We start from the raw sequence: 27,304 nt of genomic DNA, 5'->3' as shown, positions 1-27,304 counted from the left end.
TGAAGCTATGAGGATATGCCAGGAATCCCAGCAAACCTCATCCAACATCGCCTGAATGTTGACCTAGAGAAGGAGCCCGTCCAGCAGAAAAGAAGAGTCTTTGCCCCCGAACGAAACAAAGCAGTAATGGACGAAGTAAATAAGTTACTTGCAGCAAAATTTATTCGGGAAGTCCACTACCCTGAGTGGTTGGCCAACGTGGTCATGATCAAGAAAGCAAACGGGAAGTGGAGAATGTGTGTCGACTTCACAGATCTTAATCAAGCCTGACCAAAAGACAGTTTTCCATTACCCATAATTGATCAGCTGGTAGATTCCACCGCAGGACATAAACTTCTCAAGGTCATGGATGCATTTTCCGGATATAACCAAATACAAATGGCTGAAGAAGACCAAGAAAATACTACCCTTATCACCAGCCAGGGGCTCTACTGCTACCGAGTCATGCCTTTTGGACTCAAGAATGCAGGGGCCATCTATCAAAGGTTGGTGAACCAGATGTTCGAGAAACAGATAGGGAGAAATGTGGAGGTATATGTTGACGATATGCTTGTCAAGAGCGAAGAGGAAGAGGATCATTTGGATGACCTCAAGGAGACGTTCAACACACTCAGGCACTACAGCATGAAGTTGAACCCGTCCAAATGTGCTTTCGGGGTTTCCTTAGGAAAATTCCTCAGGTTTATGGTATCGCAGAGAGGGATCGAAGCAAACCCCGAGAAGGTCAAGGCCATCCTCGAAATGTCTTCACCCAAGACAGTCAAAGAAGTACAATCCCTCATAGGAAGAATAGCAACCCTCAATAGGTTTGTCTCGAAGGCCATAGACAAATGCCTTCCATTATTCAAGACTTTGAAGAAAGTGTTTGCCTGGACTGAGGAATGTGAAACAGCATTCCAAGAGTTGAAGCACTATCTGAGCAACCCTCCACTCTTAAGACTGTCGAAAAAAGGCGAAGACTTATTCTTATACTTAGCTATATCTGTCACGGCCGTCAGCGCAACGATGATCAGAGAAGAAGACATGTTGCAACTCCCTGTATACTATGTCAGCCAAGCTTTCCAGGGTGCCGAGGCGCTGTATCCTCGCATAGAGAAGATCACCTTCACCCTGATAGTGGCCTTGAGAAAACTTCGTCCATACTTTCAAGCCAATCCTATCATAGTAATGACGGACTAACCCATTAAAAAAGCAATGAACAAACCCGAAGCCGCAGGACGAATGGTACAATGGGCTGTCGAGCTCAGCCAGTTTGATATAGAATACCGTCCACAGACAGCCATAAAGGCTCAAGCGTTGGCCGATTTCATAGCGGAATTCACCACCCTCGAGAACACAAGCGACCAAGAAGATCTCTGGATGATAAACACTGACAGATCATCCACTCAAAAAGGAGGCAGAGCAGGCATTGTTATTAGTTCCCCTAAACAAGACGTTCTCAAGTATGGGGTCCAGCTCAAATTCCCTATAACTAATAACGAAGCAGAGTATGAGGCCTTGCTGATAAGACTAAGAATAGCTCAAGCACTTGGAGCTGAAAATATCGTGCTCAAGAGCAACTCGCAGCTCGTCATAGGGCAAGTTAGAGGAGAGTTCGAAGCAAAAGAGACGAGGATGCAGAAATACCTCAAACTGACGAACCAGCTGGTAAGTGCCTTTCATCACACAGAGTTCGTTCAAATCCCACGGGATCGGGATGCAGAAGCTGACGAGGTAGCACGAAGCGCCTTAACAGACAACCGGGATAAAATGAATAATTGGAGGCTGGAAGAACAAAACTCCTCTAGCATCAAGGAACTTCAAACTTTCTCAGTACACACCAGCCCAAGATGGACGAGCCCAATTCTGTCGTTCCTTCAAGAAGGACGATTACCACCAAATCCTAAAGAAGCTAAGAAGATCCAGAAACGTGCTGCCAAGTATACAATACTAAATGACGAGCTCTACAAAAGGGGTTACTCCCAACCATATTTAAGATGTATAGAAGAGGAAGAAGCCAGATACGTCTTGGAAGAAGTACACAGGGGAATCTACAGAGACCACATAGGGGCAAAGTCCCTTGTAAGGAAAATTATGAGAACAGGCTACTTCTGGCCGACAATGCAGCAAGATGCAGCCAATTTCATGAAGAAGTGTAACAGTTGCCAAAGGTACAGAAATGTTCAACGAGTCCTCGGAGAAAAGATGATGACAATTTCCTCGCCTTGGCCATTTGCACAATGGAGGATCGACATCATGGGTCCCTTACCACAGGAAAAGAGACAAATGAAGTTCCTGCTCGTCGCGATTGACTACTTCACAAGGTGGGTCGAAGCGGAAGCCCTTGCAACAATCACGGAAGCAAAGATACAAAATTTTGTGTGGAAAAATATTGTTTACAGGTTCGGGATACCTAGAACGATCATATCAAATAATGATCGTCAATTTGACAACTAGAAATTCAGATCATTTTCCTCGGGCTTGGGCATCAAAAACAGGTACTCATCACCAAGACATCCTCAGGCCAATGGACAGATGGAAGTAACCAACCGAACCTTGCTCAAGATCATTAAGTCCCGGTTAGTGGGGGCAAAGGGAGCATGGCCCAAAGAATTACAAAGTGTCTTGTGGGCATACAGGACGACGACACGAACACCAACAAGAGAAACACCATTCAATCTGACGTATGGCACAGAAGCAGTCATCCCGGTCGAAGTAGGGCTCACTAGCCTTAGGAGAGAATTCTTTGACGAGCAAATCAACGACGATCAACTGAAGCAGAACCTGGACTGTCTAGACGAGGTTAGAGACCAAGCATCCCAAAGAATGGCCAAATACCAGCAGAAGATGGTCGAATACTACAATTGGAGAGTGAAGTTGAAAAGATTCAACATCGGAGATCTCGTCCTTCAAAAAGTTACTCCTGCAACAAAAGATCCAACACAAGGCAAACTAGGCCCAACTTGGGAATGGTCCTATAGAGTCGTCCACTATTCACACCAGAGAAGTTACCATCTAGAAGACTCAGAAGGAAAGAGACTACCTCATCCATGGAATGTCGAACATCTAAAGAGGTATTACGAAAAGGAACCATAGCCTAATTGTAAAACCCAATTTAATTTTGTGCTTCCCTTCTTATGTAAGTGATTATTCAGAATTCATTAAGTATTATTCAGCATTTCATAAGTGTTATTCAGCATTTCACAAACGTTGCCCAACAAACCATGCGCTACAATTCTTCCCTCCCCGAAAGATCGAAATAGTTGTCCTGAGTAAAAGAGACGATAAGATTCCTTAAATGGGTGTATGTCATCCTAAACGAAAAAAAAACGATAAGATTCCTTAAATTGATGTACATTGTCCTGAATAAGAAGACGATAAGATTTCTTAAATGGATGTACATCGTCCTAAGCAAGAAAGACAATAAGATTCCTTAAATGGATGTACATCGTCCTAAAAAAAAAAAAAAAAAGACGATAGGATTCCTTGAATGGATGTACATCGTCCTAAACAAAAAAGATGATAAGATTCCTTAAATGGATGTATATCATCCCGAATAAAAAAAGGCGATAAGATCCCTTATATAAACGTACATCGTCCTAAAAGGTATGATGATATGTACATCGTCCTAATTAAAGCGACGATATGATTCCCCAAAAGTTCTTGGGACAAAATCCTCTAAGTCCACAAAAGGACGAGGATAAGTGAAATATGCTGACAAAATTTTTATAAGTCCCCGAAGGGAAGAGAAGAACATCCAAAAATAGATCCTAACACATCACAAGCAAAAGATAGCAACCAACCTAGAAGGTAAAGGTAAATCAATAAACATATTATATAAAACCAAACTGTTCAAAAAAAAAAAAAAAAGGGGGCCCAAAAACAAGTGGGGCATCCAAATACCAGTTGTCCAGTAACCTTAAGACATACATCAAAAAAAAAAAAAAAAACTTTGATAAGAAGCAGCAGAATCAGGCTTGGGGGGCAGCATCATCGTCCTTGTTCGCCTGGGAAGGTTCCGCACCAATGGACGCTGCGGTCTGAGCTGCCTCGTCCTCCTCAATCTCTTTGTCAACAGTTTCAAAATCCAAGTCTTCAAGGTCTGTGCCAGGGCCGTGCTTGATCAGATATCTTCGGAGTAGTTCAAAGCCTTTGAAGTACCACTGGAACAGGATAGTGTTGTATTTCTCTGTGGTCTGGAAGGCAATGACGGCCTTGGCCACGACAACCTTCATCTTTTGGGTAGCTGTTGCAAGGAGTTCGTCCTTTTGCTTCACTGATTGCTTCTCAGATTCCAGCTGCTCCGTCAAAATTTGAATCTGTCCCTTGGAAGTATTGAGAGCGTCCATGGCTGCGATCAAATCCTTCCGTAGGCCTGAAGCCTCAGCCTCAAGCGCTTCCACCTTCGAGTTGGCCACAACGACCTTCTCCTCATTTGCCAAGTACTGGGTGGTGATATGCATGGTCTCCCCTAACACCTTACAACGAAAAGCCCCATCAAAGTCAATAAAAACAGTTAAACACTTAAGGACGAAGAAAAAGAAGATGAAGATGTGGAGGCTTACCTGCACGAGCTTGTGGACATGACGGCTCACCATCTCGTGGGAGGGTACGCTCGAGATCTCTTTCATCTCCCTAGGAGTGAGGAGCTCATTAGCACGGTCCATAGCCATCTTGGCATCAGACCAAACACTAAAACCAATTTTCTCTTTTCCCTTATTCACCACTTTCTGCTTTTTTGAAGGACGGGCCATCTCCTCAATAGAAATACCAGGAGAAGCAGCCTGACCCTCATCTAGGTCCAAGGCAGGGGTGGACGAACCTCTCTCCACCACCTCTTTCTCCTTTTTCTTATCCGTGATCCTTAACATTCTCTGACCAATATAGGAAAGAGGCTCATTCTTCTTCTCCTTGATTTTCTTATACATCTCCTTGTTAAACTTGGTCGTCATCTCTACGCCAAAGAAAACAAGAAGTTAAGGACGAAGAAAAAGGAGATAAGATGAATCCATTTGCAAAGACAGCTTACGCTTTTTCTCTTCTCGGTTAAGTGTGCTGAGGACGTAGAGAGAAGGCTTCGGCCCTAAGCAGTGACGAGCTAAAGTGTGTGGATCAATCAATTCGCCAAAATCATCAATCGTCCTTGCGTACTTGATTGCCGCCTGAACCCGTTCTTCGAACTTGCTCTCAAGCTCAGGACGTTCTTTTACTGCAAAATACAAAAGCAAGAAGAAATTAAAAAAAAAAAAAAAAAAAAAAAAGAGAGAAAAAGAAGGAGAGGGGCATCTCATGAGGAGCAAACGCACCAATCAAAGGGGTCTCCCACCGGCGCAGCAACCTAGGTACATTTCCCCAAAAATCATCAGACAGTGTCTCCTAACCGTCACCTGATACAAAGAAGTATCTAGACTTCCAATAACGGAAGGACGACGGAAGATCAACGATAAGACGCAACTTCCTATTCCAAGGTACAAACTCATAATACCCAAATTTCTTGGACTTTTTCAAATGGTATAGATGGACGAACTCATTGATCGTGATCATGTCTCCGTCAGCGATGGTCGTCCAAATCACCATATAACTTATGACTATTCTCCACGAGTTGGGCATAAGCTGCCCTGGTGCAAGGTTTAGACAGTGAAGAAGCTCCATGATGAACGGATGGATGGGAAATCTAAGGCCGCACGAAAATGCAGCCTTATAAAAACAAACTTCCCCATGAGCGAAGGAGCAAGCCTTCTTACCCTTTCTGGGAAGACGAGCCCTGGTCCTCTCGGGAAATTGAAACCTATCTTTGAACTTGCTAAAGACTTCTATTTTCAAGGAACATTTCTACTTGAGGGCATGGAAAGGACAGGCAATGGCCAGAGCAGGAGAATGGGAAGACGAGGGCGAGTGAGAAGGCATGGAAGTTGTTGTATCTAACCTGGCCCCTTCCTTGCCTACATTAGAAGACGAGCCTCTCTCTAAGTCCCCTGACCCCTCCTTAGACCCCATATTTCCCCCCCTTTAGGATCCCTCAAACAAACTGAAACCAAACCTGAGATTTGTACAGTAAAGGATATAAATCACCCAACACTAAACCTAAGCCACTGCCACTAAAAACAAATTCCTCAACCTGCGGGTATGAACCACTAGGCGAAAGCGTACCCAATGGGTCGACGGAAGATTCCACTAAAGCCCCTAAGCGGGCAAAAAGAAATGCTATGGAAGGAGAGGTACGTTTAACTTCAAAGTTATCCACCATTAAAGAGAAACAACACCACTCAAAAAGAAGAAAGGGAAGCACAAAAAGAAAAAAAGAACTTAAATGACACAAATACAAGCAAAATTCAGAAAGGAAAGAAAGCGTAAATGAGGGGCATACCTGAAAATTAGGGAGGAAACTGAGAAGACTAAGAGCAAAATACGCAACTAAGGGAGTCAAAGAAACCAATCGCAAAGAGAAGATGAAGAATGAAAAAGGAGAAAGCCAAAAATCAAAAGGTTTTGCCTTGAAAAGTGCAGGAAACCTGAAAATGTTTTCACCGGAAATGAGACCCCCCGGCCAATCAAAATCAAACACGTGGCCGCGAAGTGTGTCAAAGCCACCATTAAGTAATCAATGCGGAGCAGAACCCCAAACACCATAATCACAAAAAAAAAAATATATATATATATATAATAAATAAATCAATAAATCCTTTCGTATTCCTATGACTTTCCAAGTTGTGGACGACCTCAGAATAGGGGGGCAGCTGATAGGCTCGATCATATTATCGTCGTCCATTACCACAATCAAGGATGAGGAATATATCCAGATTCGTCCTGGCAACAATGGTTGCCGAACAAGGACGGATAAATCCACCTTCACTCATCAATGAACTGTTACAAACCATTGATCAGCTTCCATACCGTTGGAAGGGCAACCCACCATTAACACCCCGCAGAGGCGTTACCAGGAGAGAATAAAGTCTCCATCAAGGCTCCACCAACGGCTAGAAGAAATCACCCGCGTGTGCATGCATATATATACATAGCAATGAAATCCAAAAGGGGATATAAAAAGTAATTCTGAAACTCTAGCATATTGTTTTCTTAACATCTCTTTTGTCAATTTTTCTGACTTTAGCATCAGAGGCTTTTTGGCAGACACCACACCGGTGATCTACATTTCTTCTTCTCTTCATTCATTCTTGGAGATCAGGTTGGTTAAGGACGACATCAATCTGGATGATCATCCTTGGCTGACGATCTAGGCATCATCATATTCTAATGGTAATTTTTCAAAAATCACATTTAATGAGAAGTTATTCAGTTGTCTAGCATTGACAAACATACGAAGTATACTTGAACTCAACATTTGTTAGGATTTAGATCCAAGTTGGCTAATTCCTATGCAAAAACGTTCTTTAATGAGGGTTTTAATAATTGCAAATTAAGTAAGTTATATAGTGAGTCAGGTTGCTATTTGAAGGTTGCCAGTTCATGAAGAGTTGCTTAAGCACTTTTAAGACTCGCTCAAGCGATCATTAAAATAAAAGAGACTTCACTCAATCCTCACTTGATCGAACAATTTGTGGTGGAAGTTCTATAGAACAATTCCAAAGTTTAGGGACACACATCTAGTCCATATAGATTCTGTGAGTATAGACTTGTTGTAGTTGTTTTTTCTATTGTAAAAATTTTGTATGGAATTGAATACTCCTACAGCGATTTTTCTTTTATAGAGTTCTTCTAAAGTTTTCGGCATCATCACCTAAAATTGTTATTTTTTTTGTATTACTTTTTACTGTGGTATTGTGGTTTTGCTGTTTATTAAATTGCTAACTCTGACCATTAGTAATAATTAATTCTTTAATTAATACATTGGTGTCAATTTAAGATTATTTATAATATATATAAACTGAAGTCATTTGACTTTTAGTTAACTTCAAAATATTATACCACATAAGTTTTTTATGCCTCACAAATTTACATGTTATTACTCTAATAAATATTTTAAAATTGAATTTAAATTTTATTCTATATATATTTAGACCCTTCCTTAGAATCTTGATATATATATTATATTTTCTTTCAAATAATAGACAATACAATTTCAAATAGAATCATAATAAATTAATAAGACTTACTATTATATGAGAGAAGAGAATACATATTTATTATACTCACAAAATATTCCATGATTACCATAGTTACACACACTAAAGTACTAATGCTCTAATAGAAACACCTTAAAAAATAAAATCTCCTCTACCTCTCCATCTCAAATTCAGGCCCATTCTTGTGTGTTGATGGTTGTATACCACTACAATTTATCAAAAAACAAAGGGGTAGTAAGGCATATGTGCATCGGAAATCAGATGATTTTTTTTAATAATCATTAATTACAAGATATTTGTTGGGCAAAAAGTTTTTATTCTTTCCCTTTTGTCTCCTCGCCCTGCTACGAAGGCTTTGTATTCCGATTTGGATCATTTACATTTATAAATGATGACTGCAGCGTGGACAAGAAGGAGCTCAAAATCTAGAATGACCTGCTCATGGTGGTTTCGGCAACATCAATGGTCATAGTGGTCACTGCTGGGATGATAGGAGTAGTGCTAAATATTGCCATTAAATCTAGAGTTATCTCCAAGGGCAATATCAAATATTTTGGTTTTTTTGGGCTAAATATACCAAAATTATTTTTGAAGCCCATTTTTTAAAGTGAGATCTATTGGTTTTTTGTAATATCTTGGGATACAAAATAATTTATCTCCAAATTATTGTTTTTGTATTGTTATGTTGTGCACTGTCAAATTCCATGACATTGTAATATCTTATCAAGTCTTTAGTGTGTTAAAATCAAAGTTCAAAAGGTCCAACATGCAACTCGAAAGAAGATAGTTATTCAAGATTCTGATTGCCATTCAAACGATGCTTGATCGATTGAACATTTGATTTCAACAGCCTTTCGATCGCTACTCAATCAATCCAAAGAGTTTTGATTGCCTTTCGACTGAAGATTGATCAACCGAAACTCATGAAAAAAGAATTAGACAGCAGGTTTTCATGCCCAACGTGCAACCATAAAAAAGGTTCATTATTATTATTTATTTTTTTTTTTTGAGAAACATAAAAGGTTCATTATAAGTATAATTTCACAACTATTAGAGAGAGACTATTGCTATGCCCTACGTCTAGAGATCACTTGAACCTAAAATTGATTAAATCGTAAGTTCAGAAGTTTAAATCCACAAAGGAGTTGCTGCCTTTGGTGATTAAGAGCTGAAGTCACAGAACCATTAATCTTAGCGTTGTTGCGGAGATCAATTCAAGGAGGGTTCTTGAAGTTGGTTAGAGGGTCAAGCCGTAATCATGGTGGAGATTCGTGAAAGGAATTCGCGTACGAAGAATTTAGCTAGGGTGAGGTCGCATATACTACATGTAAGGCATGCACATGACTGGATTACAGATAATGAATAGACCTAGAGTGTTTAAGCGCATACCTCTAGACACCATGACCAAACCTTAATATTTTACTCATAACAGTGAAACATGGCACAAGCAAATCTTCCTCCCCATTTTCTTCCTTTGAAGACAGCTCTTGATGGGGCGAGCCAACCCAATCTTTAGAAAGAATGAGATCTAATATGTGCTATTTCTTGGTTTGATTTTGTTTTTGAAATTGTTTTCCAGCGTTAGACATTGCACAGTGATATATATATATATATATATATATATTTTTTTTTTTTTTTTTTTTGAGAAATAATTACAATATGCTACTAACCCCGCAACTCGAACATTTTCCCCCTTAGACCCCTAAGCACTTTGTGCATGGAAATGTGTCAATTCAGCTACAAGGCTTTTGGCTTACACAGTAATATTTTAATTTCAAAGTATTGTTTCTGGGTTTTATATCATGTTTAAATACTATTAAATAATAATAATAATTAATAACCATCCAAATTGTTCATTGGTTATTCTTATAAACCTATTGTTATAACAATTTCAATTTTTGGTGTGCTAGATTTTCAAATTTACTATGAAAAAAAAAAATCTCATAACTGAATTTTAAGAAGGAAACTTAATTAAGGAACAATACCTAAATTTTGTTTATTTGAGAATTTGATAGAAATATTGTTTAGTACTTGCTAATGGAAAATGGGTATCTATGGGTTATGGGTTATGAAATATGGATTTTAAAAAAATTTCTCAAATCAAATGATAGTTTGCGATCCTTCTCAAAAAAATAATATAAATGATAGTATGAGATTAAGGGATTTGTGGTTTTATCGATAGGTATTGTAACATATTGTTACAGTAGATACCAATCAAACAATAAAATTAGGGATATAACACTTTTTTAAAGCATTAAATTCATATTTTGCAGATTTTATTTTGAAGTTGGATTAAGAACTGCACTCAGTATATTGGGGAACGAGTTCAATTCATGCGTTAACGAATATTGTTTTTATCTGATAAGTTTTTTTATGCATTGTAAATAATAATAAATGTCACTTTTAATGAAATTTTCATGAACTATTATTTATATTAATAAATGTTTGAAACATATAGTTGTTAATATATGTTTTAGCAATAACTTTTTTTTTTCCACCTATCCATACAATGGTAAAAAAATCCCAAAATAAAATTACAATATAAAATGATGAAATCTCATAAAAGAGGACATAAAACCTTCGATATCTCTAACTCCATACATACTCATTCAATTACATGCATAACTAGAATCCTAAGTTTAAAATCCTCCATGCTAACTAAAAGACCGCTACTACCTATACGAACATCTCAACAACTTGGATCCAATCTCATAGGCAAGGAAAGCTTCAACAGTAGCATACATAATTACATCGTTTGAAAGTAGAGGATCCTCATACTCATCATATTTATCGCTCCACCATGTCGTCTTCTTAGGCTTTACAAAATGCATGTGTTCACCCAATACCAGTTTGGCTAAATCTTCTAATTTGGACCCACGGACATCGTTTCCCTTCAAACTCTTTTCAGCTTCAGCCAATTTTCGAAGCTCCACCGGATTCTTTATGATCACACCCGTCTCTCTTTCAAGCTTCTGTGCCACCTCCTTGATCCCAACACCAACCACAGTGGTGTATTTATCATAAAGAAAGCCCTTCAGAACTTTGTGCTTGGTACCGGTGAAACTGCGTCGGGAATAATTAACATCATCAAGGTTATAGAGAAGGCAGTGACTCCCAACGCATAGCTGCAATAATTGAAATGGAGCATCTTTCGCCATCCCTTTGTAGTTGCAGAAACCTCGTCCATAGCCATGGCCGGTATCAGCAGACAGGCCAACAACAAGATTCGTTTTCTTGCCATATATTTCTCGTATCTCGCCTATACAGAAACTGAGATGTTCCTCATCCTGAACAACCCATGTGGTGTTTATCATGAATTCTTCACCAATGTTAACTACGTACGTGTGCCAGATTTTCTTGTCCATCTCAACTCTAATCTCCATGGGTGCTTTCTTCTTGGCCATGGTGCTGCTAGACCCTTGTGTTTTTGTGATTTTGTATTGCTTAGTTTACCCACAAGAGATTGATAGCCTACAAACTAAACACTAGTTTTTCTTTATGATGGATTTCAGGTTTGTGTGTGCTTATATATAGAAAGAGAAGTCGGTTTAGAGGTAAGTCGGTTTACAATCTCCTTTTCGAGTTGGACAAGGATTATGCAAGTTTTTTATTTGATCACGTGTTTATTGCTTTCACTGCAAGTATTTTTTTTTATGGTTGTCTACTAGGATTTTTAATCCTATCGTAAGTAGATTTTCATCCAATACGTTTGAACTGGATAGAAAGTAATGGAAAAGATTAAAGCCAAATTAGCAATTGTTCAAAACAAATAACAGAAAGTGAGACAAACAATGAGCATGCGAGTGATTTTATCAAAAAATTTGTTTCCTTTAAATACTTACGATCTATTTGTTTTGCCATTAAATATTTTACAGAAAATACTTTCAGCATTTTACCCTAATTGTTTTACAACACCCCCCCCCCCCCCCCCCCCCCAAAATTGGGTGGATGAGGTTGCCAAGTTGGTGTTTGTGAGGCACCAATTTTGGTCGTTTGTGTTTGTTAAATTTTGTTACCATGAGTACTTAAAAATATGTTAATTGAAAAAAAAAATTCAGTAATACAAATTGTTTGTATATTTAGACCCCTGAACACTCAAATTATTTAACCTAATAAATTAACCAAATTGGTACTTAGGTCAATTAAGCAAATCAAGGTTAAACAATAACAATAATATCACATAAAGCAGAATAGTAAAGAAGACAAGCAATATTATGACCTAGGAAAACCAATGAAACAGTCAAGTTTCAAGATAAAAAACCTAGAGATGATTTAACATAAACAATCCACAAGACAAAAAAATTCACTAAATAGAGTGGAAGTATTTACAATAAATTTCTCCCTAAATCTAATGCTACCTCTTGTAGTACTTATTCACATGACCACACGCAACTCCAAATTCACAAACTCTTCTATTTGAATTTGTTGCACACAAATACTCTAGTTTGTGACTTTAAGATCCTACTAAGATTTAGATCATTAGCAGTAGTTGATCTTGTATGCAGCAACTTATCTCCATTAGTTCATTTAATATCAATCAAATCTCTAGTAAGTGCAAGTTAGAAGGTTACAGAACCTCTCAGATCTCAAAAGAGTAACTCACAAGACATGGAAAACATGTATTAGGATTTCTCTTTTATACCTGGTAATGTTGGACTCAAACCTTAAACGTTTCGCAGGTTTTTGGGCCTTCTTTAAAATCTGCAAAATTCTTGTCTCGATCAATTGAAGAACACACTCAATCGGTCGAGTCTTGCAATTTCTAAATTCTTCTTTCTACAACTTGACTGTTCTTGAATGTTGACTTGAATTAACTTGAACAATGTCTAAAACTGTTCTAAGACATGAATATCTTATACTAGACATGTTTTTGTAATCGATTTGCCAACATACATAAAATTAGGACCTAAACATTTAATCTTAAATATTTTGAACCTAACAATCTCCCCCTTTGGCAATCCATGACAAACATACATACACATGAATTGTTCAAATTCAAGAACTAACCCAATACAAGTTATTGCCCTACTACAATTCAATCATAATCTACTATCTACAAGTTGCAACAATAAACAGGAGCATCATGAAAGAATTAACCTTTAAATTCCTGAAACACTAAAAGCAAACCATAAACGCATGTATGGAAAATAAAGTATAAAACATAACTTGGTTTCACAAATCCAAACTAAAACAAGATATCCAAAGAGAATAAACAACGTATCAATATCATCAAAGTTTGTGAGACAAGTTATAACTAAAGTAAAAAAACCAAACATACTAAACAAAATAAGCATAAACAAACTAAACTCAAACTCCCCCTAAGTACATACACCATCTCCAACAACTCAAACAAAAGCTCCCCCTAAGTATAACAACTCTCCTCACTACTACTACCCCTTTTTGTTACGTATTGCCAAAGGCAATCATCTTAATCATCCGAGGGTGGAGGTGGTGGAAAAGAGCTCATATACTTGCTAAAATCAACTCTCAAAGCAGCTACATTAGATATCAAGAAGTCCAAAAGCTGTCTATGAGCTGCTTGTGTCATCATGAATGTCTCCATTATGATATGCTGTGATGACTGCGTCTCAAGAACTCTCTCAAGCATGGAGCGGAAAGAAGGAGAAGCTCCAGAAGGACTAGCAACAGTAGCAACATCTACATCTTCTTCTTCTTCATCAGCAACATCAGCTGTAGGATCAATATGCATATCCTCATGTGAAGGCTCCACTCACTGTCTCTTTCTTGTTCCTTCACTTGGTTCTACTATTTTCTTTTGTGCATTGTGCAGATTTAGAAAAGTAGCTCCTAGAGGTTCCATCTAATGAACAAGCTCAGAAGAGGAGGGACACTCAGACTCTAGGTATTCTAAAATCCTAAGGATAGAAACAGGAAAGTTGAATCTTTGTTTTTTAGCATTATTCCTATGGACCTCAACAATTTTTTGATGAACAAAGAGAGAAGACACACGGAAGCACCGGTGATAAGAGCATATAAGAATATACACCTATCAACTGGAATTGTATGCACATTGTCGATACCATATTTTGTCCAGCTCCAATTCACATGTCAAAACAAAGACCAAATTTTTTAAAAAAAAATAGATATGGAGCAAAAAACATGAGACTCAAAGCCAAAAAGGGCAAAAATAAATACAAAATGTTTGAATGGTAAATCAAAAATTCACAACATTTGAAAAACCCATTTTACGAAAAATCTTACTAAAACCCTAATCGGGGGTGGTAAAAAAGTTGACTTTTTAATCCGATCGTTTGATTGTGTTGGATTTTGGATCGTCTCGTAGGGCATATTTTTCCCTTTGAAACGATAGTTTAAAGGCCAAAATCATAGTTAAAATGGATGAAATATCACAAAAATACTGAAACCCTAATAAAGTTTCCATTGCATTTTTCAAGAAAACTGACAATTTTTTACCCAGCTTCACATAATAAACTGTACAGATTGGGCAAGAACTGGAACGAACGGGCTAGACCATCTTCAAGAACAAGGTCTTAGCTAATTTCCACCAAAAGGGCTTGATGATATCAGCTCTGGATTAAAAGATATGAATTTTTCAAGGAAAGATGCTCAGAATTTTCAACTTTGCGTCACCTCCCTTTCAAGTGCGATATCTCGACGACCGTAACTCCAAATTGAACAAGTCTATAACTAATGGAAACTAGACATCCAGAGATTTCCATAAATATATAATTGGAAGAAAACGGATCTCAGAAAAGGAACTAAACAGCAGCGCAAAAATCAGAAAAATATGAAAAATGCTGAGAAGGTGGATGACATGGCGGATAAGGATAGCGCCACCAATGCTAGCGACCCCTTTCAAGGGGCAGCTAGCGTTAGGATACTATTATAATTGTTCTGTCCTTTTTGAGGTTAATGATTTCTTTTTTGATGATCGAAAAATTGGGTAGGGGAACTGAGTTGGTGTCTTGAGCATATATATAATATACTAACATATATATGAGTGAGTACTTGTTTTGGCGATAGATTTTTTGAAATCTTTACAGTCAGATCTTGAAGTCTGTGTTAGATTTCATGAATTTTGACCTGTCGTACTCAAGCCTTAGATTTCTTTTTTGTCAGGTTGTAAGTGATGATTTAAAGAACAGTCGATGATTCCTCAAACTCCATGAGTTGTTCTCAGGATAGGATAATATTCTCCCTCCAATATTGGAATCCATATTATCCTTGGGCCATTTCCAAAATTTAAATCGTAAGAGAAGATACTGTTTCTGGCCCCTCCTTTGTCATAAATTGGTTGGTAAAGACTGTTGTCTCATATTGATCGACATTGTTAGCAAACTGCTTGGCTAAGTTTTAAAGCTTTGATTGGTTGGCGATATTCAGTGCTAAACTATCTTAGTTTTTGATTATTCGAAAATTACATATTGATTCACTCGTAAATAATGAAGATATATAGAAAGGAAAATGATGGGAATACTACATAGCTACACTTTGTGGTCCAGGGGATTATTAGATCTGAAGGTACAGGTACTTATTCTACAAGTGAGAAGTGAGAATGTTCAAGACAAAGTGGGAAAGTAGAGACCTCAGCAATGTCAAAGAAACAGCATAAATGGACTCAGGTGTGTTAAACAGCTGTGCCGAAGCTTGAAATGTGAGTTGACAACGTAGATCGGCTTTGCAATTTGAGAAGCCATACGTATAGATAAATTCTTCAACTAAATGAAACTGGTTTTTTTTTTTTTTTTTTTTAAATAATTTTATATAGGAATTGAAACTCTATTTATGAAGAGAGTTAAAGAGGAAATTTCTTGAATCATGGCCAATAATCTACTTGTGGGATCTAGTTTGCTTAACTGGTAAAGTCTCTGATGCTTGAATAAGAGATTTGGGGTTCAATCACCGCCTATACCAAAAACTAATTGGTGTCTTGATCTGATAATAAATAGTTATTATCAGGAGCGGACGTCATAGGTTGAAACTCTTTAAAAAAATAAAAAAATAAAAAATAAATAAAAAAAAGCCAATAATCTACTTTGATCCACTTTAGTCCCCTCGGTCCATTCGTCCAATTCAGTCCATTTTAGTCTTCAGTTCATTCAGTCTATTCAATCTAATTTGGTCCACTTCAATCCACTTTTGTATATTCGGTCCATTTCAGTCCACATCTTACTATTTTGTCTATTTGGGTCTAGTTTGGTCTATTCGGTCCACTTCGGACTAATTTGGTCTAGTTCGAACCAATTCAGTTTAGTTTGGCACATTCAATCAAATTAGGTCTATTCGGTCCACTTTGGTCCATTACTCTCTCTCTCTCTAAACACAAAATTTTCTCAAGTTTGAAAACCAAACAATTAAAAAATGCTTCACAAATATAATTTTGTATTAATCAAATAGTGAATACAATTCTCTGTTTTGACTCTTTTACAAAAGAATAATCCTCTGATTCTATCTTTTTTGTAATCTTGACTCGAACACAAAATCTTCTTCACTTTGAAGGGAAGGTAGATGAACGGTCTTCATAACTAATCTCTGGCTTTGAGCTTGTTAGAGATTTGTTGTTCTTCAAGTTTTTCAAGTCTTTAAATGTTCTTCAAGTTCTTCGAAGATTCTTTGATTTGGGTTGAAATTCTTCAATGCTTTAGAGGCTTGATCCATTGAAGTTCATTAATGATTTAGAACTTTTGAAGTTTATGAAGGCTCTTGAGCTTGATTCCAATAGAACTTCAAGCCTTGGAAGAATGATTCAAGTGAATTTCTTTGAATGTTCTTCGTTTGTTCTTGAGGCAGAATTTCTGCAGAATTTTGGCTTCTTGAAAACTTGGTGGAGAATGAGAGTTGGGTGTCCTCTATTTATAGTGGTTTCAGAGGATAAGTCCCATTTTAAATTGATCTGTTTGAAGATAAGTTATAGATTCTGATTGATCCAAAATTTACTTATCTTTATTTATCTATTGTGATAAATATTCTATTTAAATAAAGATAATAATCAACAAAGAATCCTACAATAATTTGTTACTTGTAAATAATTATTTATATTTTATTTAGTTATTTTAATAAAAATAATTATCCATCAATTTTGAATAAGAATTTTATTTTTATCTTGTAGGCCAAATGACATGTAGAAATAATATGCTAATGTAATGTCAATTTGAATGACACATGTCATCATTTGATTTAATTAATTTAATAACACATAAATTTGGTGGCATATTGTTGTAATTGGCCCAATTAAATTTTTACCTCCTACAAATGCCCCCTCCAGTCTTGGACACGTCTCCAGTTTTAAGCGTAGAGAGTGGACAAGACTCGACAACTTTTTTATTCTATTGTTTTCAGCACCCTTAATATAGGAATCGTCTAATGTATAGTAGCCACGTTCACATCCCTTGGCCGAGGTATATCAAGACTCAAAAGAGTTCTAATGCTACTCATTCATAGAGTTCTAATAGGACTGGATTTCGGATAAGTATCTTTCACCCTTTCAGATCTTCACTCTAAACAGGAAACTAACTTGTAATGCTTTATAGAATAATAAAGACTCCTCATAACAGGTGAACAGCTTGTATTGCTAGCTAGGTTCCAAGATCCTAACCATCAGATAAAGGAGTAATCTCCCCATAATTTCAACTCCTTTTCCTAGCCAAATTGGTCTTTGACTAGACAAGTACTTTGAATAACCATCAAACAGTTCTATGCCAACATTCTCCACGTTAATATTAATAATGGATATTGGATAGTATTCTTTTGGACAACTTCATTCCGAGGAGGACTTCTTTTTCCAAGTCAAACCGCCTGATATGAACGGCCAAAGTCCAAAAATGAGTAAGGATTTAAACTCTTATCTTTCGAAGAGTCCTACTTAAACTCAAAATACCCGTAGGCTAATACTAAGTTACTAACTGAGATATTAGTACTCCTGAAGCTTTATCCTTACCGCAAAAGACTTCTTCCCCTAGTTAAATTCGTCTTGACTGAATGACTTCTAGTTGGAATTAAACTCTCTTTAACCAGCCCTATAAAAGGGATAGTCACAGCCGCAAAGAACAGAATTCGCAATTTCTCTGGTGTAGTGCGTGAGTGCAGAAAAAAAGTAAAAAAAAAATATATATTTTCTTCTTTCTCAATGAATGAGGTAACATAATATATTTTTATAAACCGTATTCATGGTTTTATTCTTTTTTCTTCTCTTTTGCTGGCTTTTCATTGTCACTCTTCTTTTCATCTTCAGATCGTGGCATATCACAAAGCGCTAGAGATACTCTTCTTGCTAAGCACATATTCCTTTCTTCTTCAAAGGTTCTTTCTCTCTTCAAGTATGAGACAATTATCTTTTTCACTTTATCTTGATTCTGCTTTCTATGCTTTTTTTTTTTTTTTTTGGGTTCAATATGGCATGAACAGTACTTCTGGGACCCTTCTAATACATACGGATATATGAGATTCAGTTAGATTGGTTGATTATCTTCCTTTTGCTCTTTTCATTTTTTAATATGAGTCTAATTTATTCTTTGCCCCCCTTTTTGTGCAGCCACGGGTCCATCTTAGAATAATTTAGCCTCAAATTTTGCAAGAGTTCCTTCACCCAAATCTTTGGATGTACATTCTTGTACAAAAGCTTTCTTATTTGTGAATTTCTTTTCTTGCATGTCTACTTTTTTGTTTTGTATTGTTTTGCGTCGGTTTAGAACATGTCATATGGTGACTTATTGGCACTTGTCCATGCAAAGATGTGCATTCATTAGCATCTTGCATTGGAGCTCTACCGATGCAATGATCTTGTAGACGAAGATCTTGCCAGAGTTTATTTTGTCCCCCAAGCCAAGTGGTCTGCCAATGCAACGATCAAGACGATCTTGAAGATAATGAAGATTGTCTATGCAAGGATGTGCATTCATTGGCATCTTGCATTGGAGCTTTACCGATGCAACGATCTTAAAGATGAAGATAGTCCATGCAAGGATGCGCATTCATTGTCATCTTGTATTGAAGTTCTACCAATGCAACGCTCTTGAATATGAAGACGATTTTGAAGATGAAGACGATCTTGAAAATGAAGATTGTCCATGCATGATCTTGAAGATGAAGACACTCGATCTTGAAGATGAAGACGATCTTGAAGATGTAGATTGTATGAGAAAGCATGCACCCGAGCAACTAATTGTTGGAGAAGAATGAACAATCTTGTTTAGTCTTCAATAGAATTAGTATGGCTAGCCTAATAGGGTGACCTACTACCATGAAGCTTGCAATCTTAAAGGTTCTAGGGCAAATTGTATTGAGATCTTCACTTGGCAAAACAAACATGCAGAGCCAACAAGATAGTAATGCAGCTAAGTAGGTCTCTTCCCATAGTTCATCTTCAATCTTGAGTTTGACAGAAGGATATTTCCCATATTTGGACCAACCTTTAACTTTATTAAATAAACCATCAGGATTATGAGTCTTGATAGGACGACCTAACCTCTTTGTCCTCCGAGCGGGTGGTTCTGAATGTTTTTATTCACGTTTACACCAAAAGCCAACCCAATCACTCACCAAAACACGCAAATCTCTTTCCTTTCTAGTATTAAGGTAATGAAAAGCCGCAAATAGGTGTTCACAGCTCTTTGGGATGAACCTCTATTTTTTGTCATTTCTTGTCAATTCCTCACAAGAAGGATGGCTTCATCATAAAGAGGACCAACAATAGGGAACCCACCAAGTCGATACAAATCCCAAAGAGAGATAAACATCTCGCCTAGTGATGTGTGAAGGGTGTTGATATGTGGGCACCATGCTTCACAAAATGTTCGCATTATATCAGCATTTCGATCATATGTATAGAGAGATGCTAAAACTGCGTCATAAATATAAGCCTTGATAAGATTTTCCTTGCTTCTAAAAAGGACATCCTCAAACCATTTCTAATATAAAGGTATGTAACTACACTCTTCATTGATCTTGAAAAGAGCACCCCAACACATTCTGCCTGAAATAATATGGCGACCAAGAGTCATTAGTTAACATGACTCCAAAGAATTCTTGTGAAACATGGCCACCGTATTATTTCAGGCAAAACATGTTGGGATGCTCTTTTCAAGATCAATGGAGAGTGTAGTTAAATACCTTTATATTGGGAATGGCTTGAAGATGTCCTTTATAGAAGCAAGGGGACTCTTATCAAGACTTGTATCTATGACGCAATTTTAGCATCTCTTTATACATATGATCGAAGTATTGATGTAATGCGATCATGTTGTGAAGCATGGTGCCCATATACCAACACCCTTCACACATCACTAGGCGAGATGTCTATCTTTCTTTGGGATTTGTATCGACTTGGCAGGCTCCCTATTGTTGGTCCTCTTTATGACAAAGTCATCCCTTGCTGTGAGGAGTTGACTAGAAATGACGGGGAACAGAGGTTCATTCCAAAGCATTGTCGGCACTAATTTGCAGCTTTTCATTACCTTAATACTAGAAAGGAAGGGGATTTGTGTGTTTTGGCGAGTGATTGGGTCAGCTTTTGGTGTAGAAGTGAACAGAAATATTCAAAACCACCTTGCTTGGAGGACAAAGAGGTTAAGTCATCCTATCAAGACTCATAATCTTGATGGTTTATTTAATAAAGTTCAAGGTTGGTCCAAATATGGGAAATGTCCTTTTGTCAATCTCAAGGTTGAAGATGAACTTTGGGAAGAGACCTACTTAGCCGCATTACTATCTTGTTGGCTCTACACGTTTGTTTTGTCAAGTGAAGATCTCAATACAATTCGCCTTGGAACCTTCAAGATTGCAAGTTTCATGGCAGCAGGTTGCCCTGTTAGTCTAGCCATACTAGTTCTAGCTAGTCTCTATCGAGGACTAAACAAGATTGCCCATTTTTCTCCAATAATTAGTCACTCGGGTGCATGGTTCAAAAGATATGACAAGTTGATGAAGAGGAGATGAGAGGTAGAGACGGTCCCATTAGGCATGCCAGAAATTTGTAAACACAAAATTTTCTCAAGTTTGAAAATCAAACAATTGAAAAGTATTTCATAAATATAATTTTGCATTAATCAAATAGTGAGTACAATTCTCTGTTTTGACTCTTTTACAAAATAGTGATCTTCTGATTTTATCTTCTTTGTAATCTTGACTCAAATGAGAAATCTTCTTCACTTTGAGGGGAAGGTAAATCAAATGGTCTTCATAACGAATCTCTGGCTTTAAGCTTGTTAAAGATTTATTGCTCTTCAAGTCTTTCAAATGTTCTTCAAGTTCTTCAAAGATTCTTGGATTTTGGGTTGAAATTCTTTAGTGCTTCAGAGGCTTGATCCGTTGAAGTTCAACGATTTAGAACTTTTGAAGCTTATGGAGGCTCTTGAGCTTGATTCTAATAGAACTTCAACTCTTGGAAGAATGATTTAAGTGAATTTCTTTGAATGTTCTTCATTTGTTCTTAAGGCAAAATTTCTCCAGAGCTTTGGTTTCTTGAAAACTTGGTAGAGAATGAGAGTGGGGTGTCTCTATTTATAGTGGTTTCAGAGGATTAGTCCCACTTTGAATTGATCAATTTGAAGATAAGTAGTAGACTCTAATTGGCCCATATTTTACTTATTAGATACTTATCTCTATTTATCTATTATGATATATATTCTATTTTGATAAAAATAATAATCAACAAAGAGTCCTGCCATAATTTGTTACTTGTAGATAATTATCTCTATTTTCTTTAGTTATTTTAATAAAAATAATTACCCATCAATTTTGAATAGGAAATTTATCTTTATTTTGTTGGCCAAATCACATGTGGCAAATTTTAATATGCCAATGTGATGTCAATTTGGATGACACATGTCATCATTTGATTTAATTAATTTAATGACACATAAATTTTGAATTTGTCACTAAATTTTGACATGGCATATAGTAATTGGCCCAATTAATTTTTTGCCTCCTACACTCTCTCTGAATACATAAAGGTTTTGGCTTTTTTTTTTTTTTTAAACAACAATACATAAATTTTAAGTGGTACTAGGAATACTACAAATTTTTAAGACTAAAATACAAATTGTACCCTCTAAGTTTGACTGAAATTCATTTCAGTTCTCTAAATATACTTTAGATTAATTGATTCATCTAATTTTCTAATTCAGAAATTTTATCCAATTTCATTAAAAAAATATTCCATTAAAAAAATATTTTTCTCACATGAAAAAACTATATAAAATTAAAAAATATATATATATTATATAAATTTTTTGTATGAGAATTTTTTTTTTCGAAATATCTTTTTTATTAGTTAATTGCATACTTAACGAAATTTGTTTTAGCAGAATTTGATGAAAGTTCTAAATTGAATAAATTTAAAACTTAAATGATTCAATTAAACGAAAATAAAGTTAAATGATTTAATCAAAGGATTTTATTAACTTTTAAAATCCAGATAAAAATAAGTAGTTAAGAAGTTTATTTTGAGTGCATACAGTCAAATGTTGGACATTGACTATTTACTAAGATAGAAGGGCAAGCTGTGAGAAGGGTTTATCTATTTTGAAGTTTTGGCATCAAAGACAAAGACATAATATTCCTTTCACCGAAGTTTACAGTCGAAGATGAAAATTTGGGAATGAAAGATTCAAAAACAAACCTCTTTTTACTAATCCAACACAAATAGTTAAGATAGGTTCATCTTCTTTTAGATCAGATTCCCGCACATTTTCAAACATATCATAAAGTTTTAATGTTGCTTATGATGCTTATGTCGGAATTTATTTGATCAATTACCAATAAAAGCAATTTGTCTGAGGATTTTTTGTAATGATTTCCCGGGCATTTAGATAAAGATATTTGCCTGAAGAGTTTACTATTTTGAGTGGGCCTATAAAGCCAACCCCAATGAGGTCCTTGTTTATTATTGACCAAAGAAGAAAATCTATAGGAAAAAAAAAAGTATAATTCCTAATAGGTTTATGAATTAAAGGATTATAGCCGTTCAAACTTCAAAGTAGATTTACAAAAAGAAAAGATGGTGATCTGATCCAGTCTCCGCATGGACTTTACATAGAAAAAAAAAAAAAAAAAAAAAAAAAAAAAGTTATAAATCCAGTGTCATATGTACCCTAATTTGTGATTGTCAGGGTGGTATGTGCATTTGACCAATGAGTTTTAAATCAAATGCTGTTTTTTTTTTTTTTTTTTTGATAATTTAATTATTACAAGTAGGAAGAAAAAAAAAAGAACCTTAATTCTCTTTATAAAAAGATTAGGCAGTGCTATTAAGTTGTAAAGCTATTCACATATAACATTTCTTTCTAAAATAAGTACGAGGTGGGGTAAGATCATAAGTTCAAGATCCGAATATGTTGCTTTTTTTTTTTTTTGGGGGGGGGGGGGGGGGGGGGGGGTGGCAGGGGTGTTTTTTTTCTTGGGTTAAAAGGAGGCATAAGGAAAACTAGTTGACAAATCTAGAATCGTTTCAATTCCATATTTTCCTCAAAAATGAAAAGGAAAGTTCGCATAGTTGTTTGAATTTGCCTCAAACTATCAAAATGTAAGGGAATTGAGCCAATGTCAGGAAAATGTCACCTAAAGTGGCCAAAATCTTTAGTAAGTCTTGCATCTTTTTGGGAGAAAAGAAGAAGATATCGACTATTAGTGTATTTTACACAAAAGATGGACTCATTCCATCCTATAAAAACGATAACTTAAATATATATATATATATATATGTATATACATATATATATATATATATATATATTTATTCTAAAACATATGAAAATTTTCAATAGAGAAAATTCAATTTCCTATATTATCCTTAGCTTTTATAAAATTGAAAAAAGAAAAAGAAAAGAAAATTCTATAAAAAAGTTGTATCACTATTACTATATAAAATGATATTTTAGAAGGATCACTATTTTATATATACATATATATATATATATATATATATATATTCTACATATGAAAGGATAATCTTATAAATAGAAGGATGATGCTCTTACTACTGCCGATTTTGTGGTATATAGTACCATATATGTCTAATCTTAATTGTTTGTTTATTATTAAAAAAAAAAGTATATATATATATATATATAAATAAAGAGAGGGGAAAAAAGTGTGCATTGTAGAATTCATCTTTAAAAAATGAAGGCTCTTTTTCAAAAGATCATGAGTTTAGTGAAAAAGGGCTTTTTTCCCATGGCATTTCTGTCTTTTAGGATTTGGGCCAGGAATTAATCCGCTAGCCCAAAACTAGGCGTAGATTGATAGAAACTTTGGGTCAAATTATAAAGGTCCAGATAGGCAAGGCTAATCCAAGTTAACCATTCTCTCTCTCTCTCTCTCTCTCTCTCTCTCTCTCCTAGCTGTCCATGATTACACATGCTCTTTGTTCCCTTTTCAAGAATCTGTACAACTGTGAAACAGAACAAACTGTCTTCACTGCAAAAAAAAATGACCCCAACAAAATAGTCCTCTTTGCGTACGTTACTATTGTTCTCATCCCATGACCCACCCATACCACCAAACTAGCTTCTACACTCACCACTCACCACACATTTTTCCTACACAAAATCCAAGTTGTCTCCAAGTATAAGCCTATTATGCATCCTCTGAACTTAGAGTGACAACCCAAAAAGTAAGAGAATCCTAGCGTAGATAAGACTTAAGAGCAAGTATCCACCACATAACAATTTTTAAAAAATTTAATGACCCATGAGACTTTGATAGCCAGACTGTAAAGAGAAAACTTCCATATGTACATTCCAAAATAACTTCAATTCCAAAGTCCAATAAAGGAAAAACCAAAAAACATCAAAAGCAAGTTTGGTACACAAAAATCATAAGCTTAATGAGATAGAGGACAATGTTACTACTTCTATATCTAACTGAATTTTTGAGATGTGCATTTAAAGCTTAATTACACAGCTAATTGTTGCTGTTGATGAGAGGGCTCATCCTCATTGAAGCACAAATGGAGTTTGAGTGATTTTCCTAGATTTATAGAAGACTCTGCTAGATTAAGAGGAGGTTGTTGCATCATCATCTCTCTTTGGAGGTAGGAGCAGTAGATGTGGAAGGTGTTGGGGGTCACATTTAATCTGAAGCCCAAACCAAATAGGAAATCTACTTCAAGAAAGTTCATTTCTATTGTGCTGATTCCTCCAACTTTTGCATAGTATGCATTGTTGTAGTAACTGAAAATTTCAAAACCATAAACAAAAACAGAACATCAGTATATGATTGGGGAAGAAAAATAACTAGTTACATAATTACCAAAATGAATTTCACAGTATAGGCATTTTAATTAAGTGAAAATAGGAAACTAAGCAAGGCCTTTTTTTTTTTTCTTTTTTTTTTCTTTTTCTTTTTTTTTTAAATATTGGTTCATTGACCTCAAATCAAATTATTTATATAACTTCGCTGGAATCACATGCTTCTTGGCTGGCAATATGTAAAAGAACCAGGGTTTCACATGGCTGTACCCATTTGTATCTACACGTGGAAGCATTAATCTTCGACAAAGAATATCCAGTGATTATGATGTTACAAAAAAAGTGAATACAAGCTTTGCAGGATATAGAAAACCAAAATTTAATATCAGAGACTTTTCAGAGTTTCAATTATTTGCGAAGAAAAACATTCAAATACAGAAAACAAAACATGCTCTAATACAGATAAAGGAAATCCTGAATTTCAAAATTTTATACCTCTATGAAACATGCTCTAAAACTAGCTAGTAGAACTTATATTAACACAAAAACAAACTTGAAAGCCAAATAAGAAAAGGCAAGAATTTAAAGTTGTCACTTCATTTCAAACGTTAATTTACATACAATATTAAGTTTCAAGAAAATTAAAAGCAAGGAATTGAAATTCTGCATCCAATATTATTGACTTCAAAACTATAACACTTACATATCATCCATGAATTTTGCAGCCACCATGACACTTGTGATTAGCAGACGATGAACGTTGAAGGAATTGACGGGCAAAGCGGGTTGGCTTTGAGCAAATCGATCAAGATAAACATATGCAACAATGTAACAGGAAGGGCTACAATTTGCATACTTGAAAATTCTCTCTAGGTAGCTTTGAATTGAGATGGTTGGTCGAGATAGGCCATGGAAAACAGAGATTTTCTGGGGTTGGAGTTGACGATTGAGATCGTTCGAATCAGCCACTTTTTGGAGAAGAGAAGAGAGAAAAGTTATGAGCTTTGGCATCAGATTTGGGTTCTCTAACTCAGCCATTGTTTTGCAACTTTTAGTGCTCTCTGTGTTTGAATTTTGCTGTTGAATAATTTGGGCTATAAAAGGTTTATTAGCACTAGTCTATATATAAAAATAAAAATAAAAATAAAAATAAAAAACAGGTGCAGTGGTCGTTAATTGGTTGGTATTTTGATTGACCAAAACACCCTCAGAAATTTAAATAATGACCGACAAGTCTCTTTCAGTGGGTTTGAGTTCTTTTTGATTAAAAGTTTGTGATTTTAAGTTGGGTAATCATTGTTATTATTATTATTAATTTCAAAAACTTAACTTGTGCAAGAGGGAACATAGGTGGAACAATGTGGATCAGTATCTTTTTGTTGATAAAAATTTGGGGTTTTCTGGCGATTTATTGTAACATTATGGTGATGGTGGCATGCCATACCCATCATGTGATTACATGTGGGAAATTTGTGATTTTAATTGAAGGGCCCACTTTTTGGGAGATCTAGCATGTGTTTTGATTCCAAAAAATTGGGTGACATAACATGGATTTGCTATGTTGATTTATAGCATTGGTATATGCTGCTATTGTTCCAAGCATACAGAAAAAACAATGAATTTAAGAGTACTGATGGGTTGGATTCAAGTTTGAGACATGTAATTAAGGATCATTAACAACAAACTTGACTAATAAAGTTTGGATAGGAAAGAATGGTAATCTGAGGAATAATCCAGCTTTAGAAGTTGTAAATGAACAACTGTGACTGCATAGATTTGTCTAAAATTTAAGAGCAAACAAAATCAGATCTAGAATTTCAAGTAGAAAAGTTTTAAATACACAATATTTTTACAATATTTTAATAATAAATCTTAGGTAATAAGTTATTATTAGTTATAATTTGAACTCACCACTGAAATTTCTTTATTACCTTCTAATAACAAGGAGAAATAATATGTCACTTAAAGTTTGTTGAGAAAAATGTTATGGACATAACAATTCTCTTTCAAATATTATGGACCACTCAGCATGCACCTACCTGTAGGCTATTGTGGGCTTGGATTCGGGTTGGA

General features: G+C 35.8%; 3 protein-coding genes across 3 annotated transcripts; 1 reads left to right on the top strand and 2 right to left on the bottom strand.

The window, feature by feature from the left end:
* Window positions 1–1,221: 1,221 nt before the first annotated feature.
* LOC126722359 (uncharacterized) lies at window positions 1,222–2,436 on the top strand. The gene has a single exon (XM_050425517.1). It carries the CDS (start codon window positions 1,222–1,224, stop codon window positions 2,434–2,436), a length of 1,215 nt encoding a protein of 404 aa, XP_050281474.1.
* Window positions 2,437–10,735: 8,299 nt separating this feature from the next.
* On the bottom strand, window positions 10,736–11,467 carry LOC126722358 (uncharacterized). Its single transcript, XM_050425516.1, has one exon. The coding sequence runs from the start codon at window positions 11,465–11,467 to the stop codon at window positions 10,736–10,738; it is 732 nt and encodes a 243-aa protein (XP_050281473.1).
* Window positions 11,468–24,752: 13,285 nt separating this feature from the next.
* Window positions 24,753–26,339, bottom strand: LOC126723261 (cyclin-U4-1). Its single transcript, XM_050426589.1, has 2 exons — window positions 25,935–26,339; window positions 24,753–25,213 (listed from the first exon to the last, which is right to left on the bottom strand). The coding sequence occupies exons 1-2, from the start codon at window positions 26,267–26,269 to the stop codon at window positions 24,937–24,939; spliced, it is 612 nt and encodes a 203-aa protein (XP_050282546.1). The 5' UTR covers window positions 26,270–26,339; the 3' UTR covers window positions 24,753–24,936.
* Between the last annotated feature and the right edge of the window lie 965 nt (window positions 26,340–27,304).

The sequence above is a fragment of the Quercus robur genome, chromosome 4 (assembly GCF_932294415.1).
Source record: "Quercus robur chromosome 4, dhQueRobu3.1, whole genome shotgun sequence".
Taxonomy (NCBI): domain Eukaryota; kingdom Viridiplantae; phylum Streptophyta; class Magnoliopsida; order Fagales; family Fagaceae; genus Quercus; species Quercus robur.
Note: the sequence above shows the minus strand (reverse complement) of the source record. Positions and strands in the feature narration are given on the sequence as shown.

What these genes read in the sequence shown, in the direction of transcription:
- LOC126723261 (XM_050426589.1), bottom strand. Translation starts at nt 26,269, where the DNA reads ATGGCTGAGTTAGAGAACCCAAATCTGATGCCAAAGCTCATAACTTTT. An exon ending in GCAAAATTCATGGATGATAT is followed by an intron (nt 25,214 to 25,934) that starts GTAAGTGTTATA and finishes TGAAATTTTCAG; the next exon opens with TTACTACAACAATGCATACT.
- LOC126722358 (XM_050425516.1), bottom strand. Translation starts at nt 11,467, where the DNA reads ATGGCCAAGAAGAAAGCACCCATGGAGATTAGAGTTGAGATGGACAAG.
- LOC126722359 (XM_050425517.1), top strand. Translation starts at nt 1,222, where the DNA reads ATGGTACAATGGGCTGTCGAGCTCAGCCAGTTTGATATAGAATACCGT.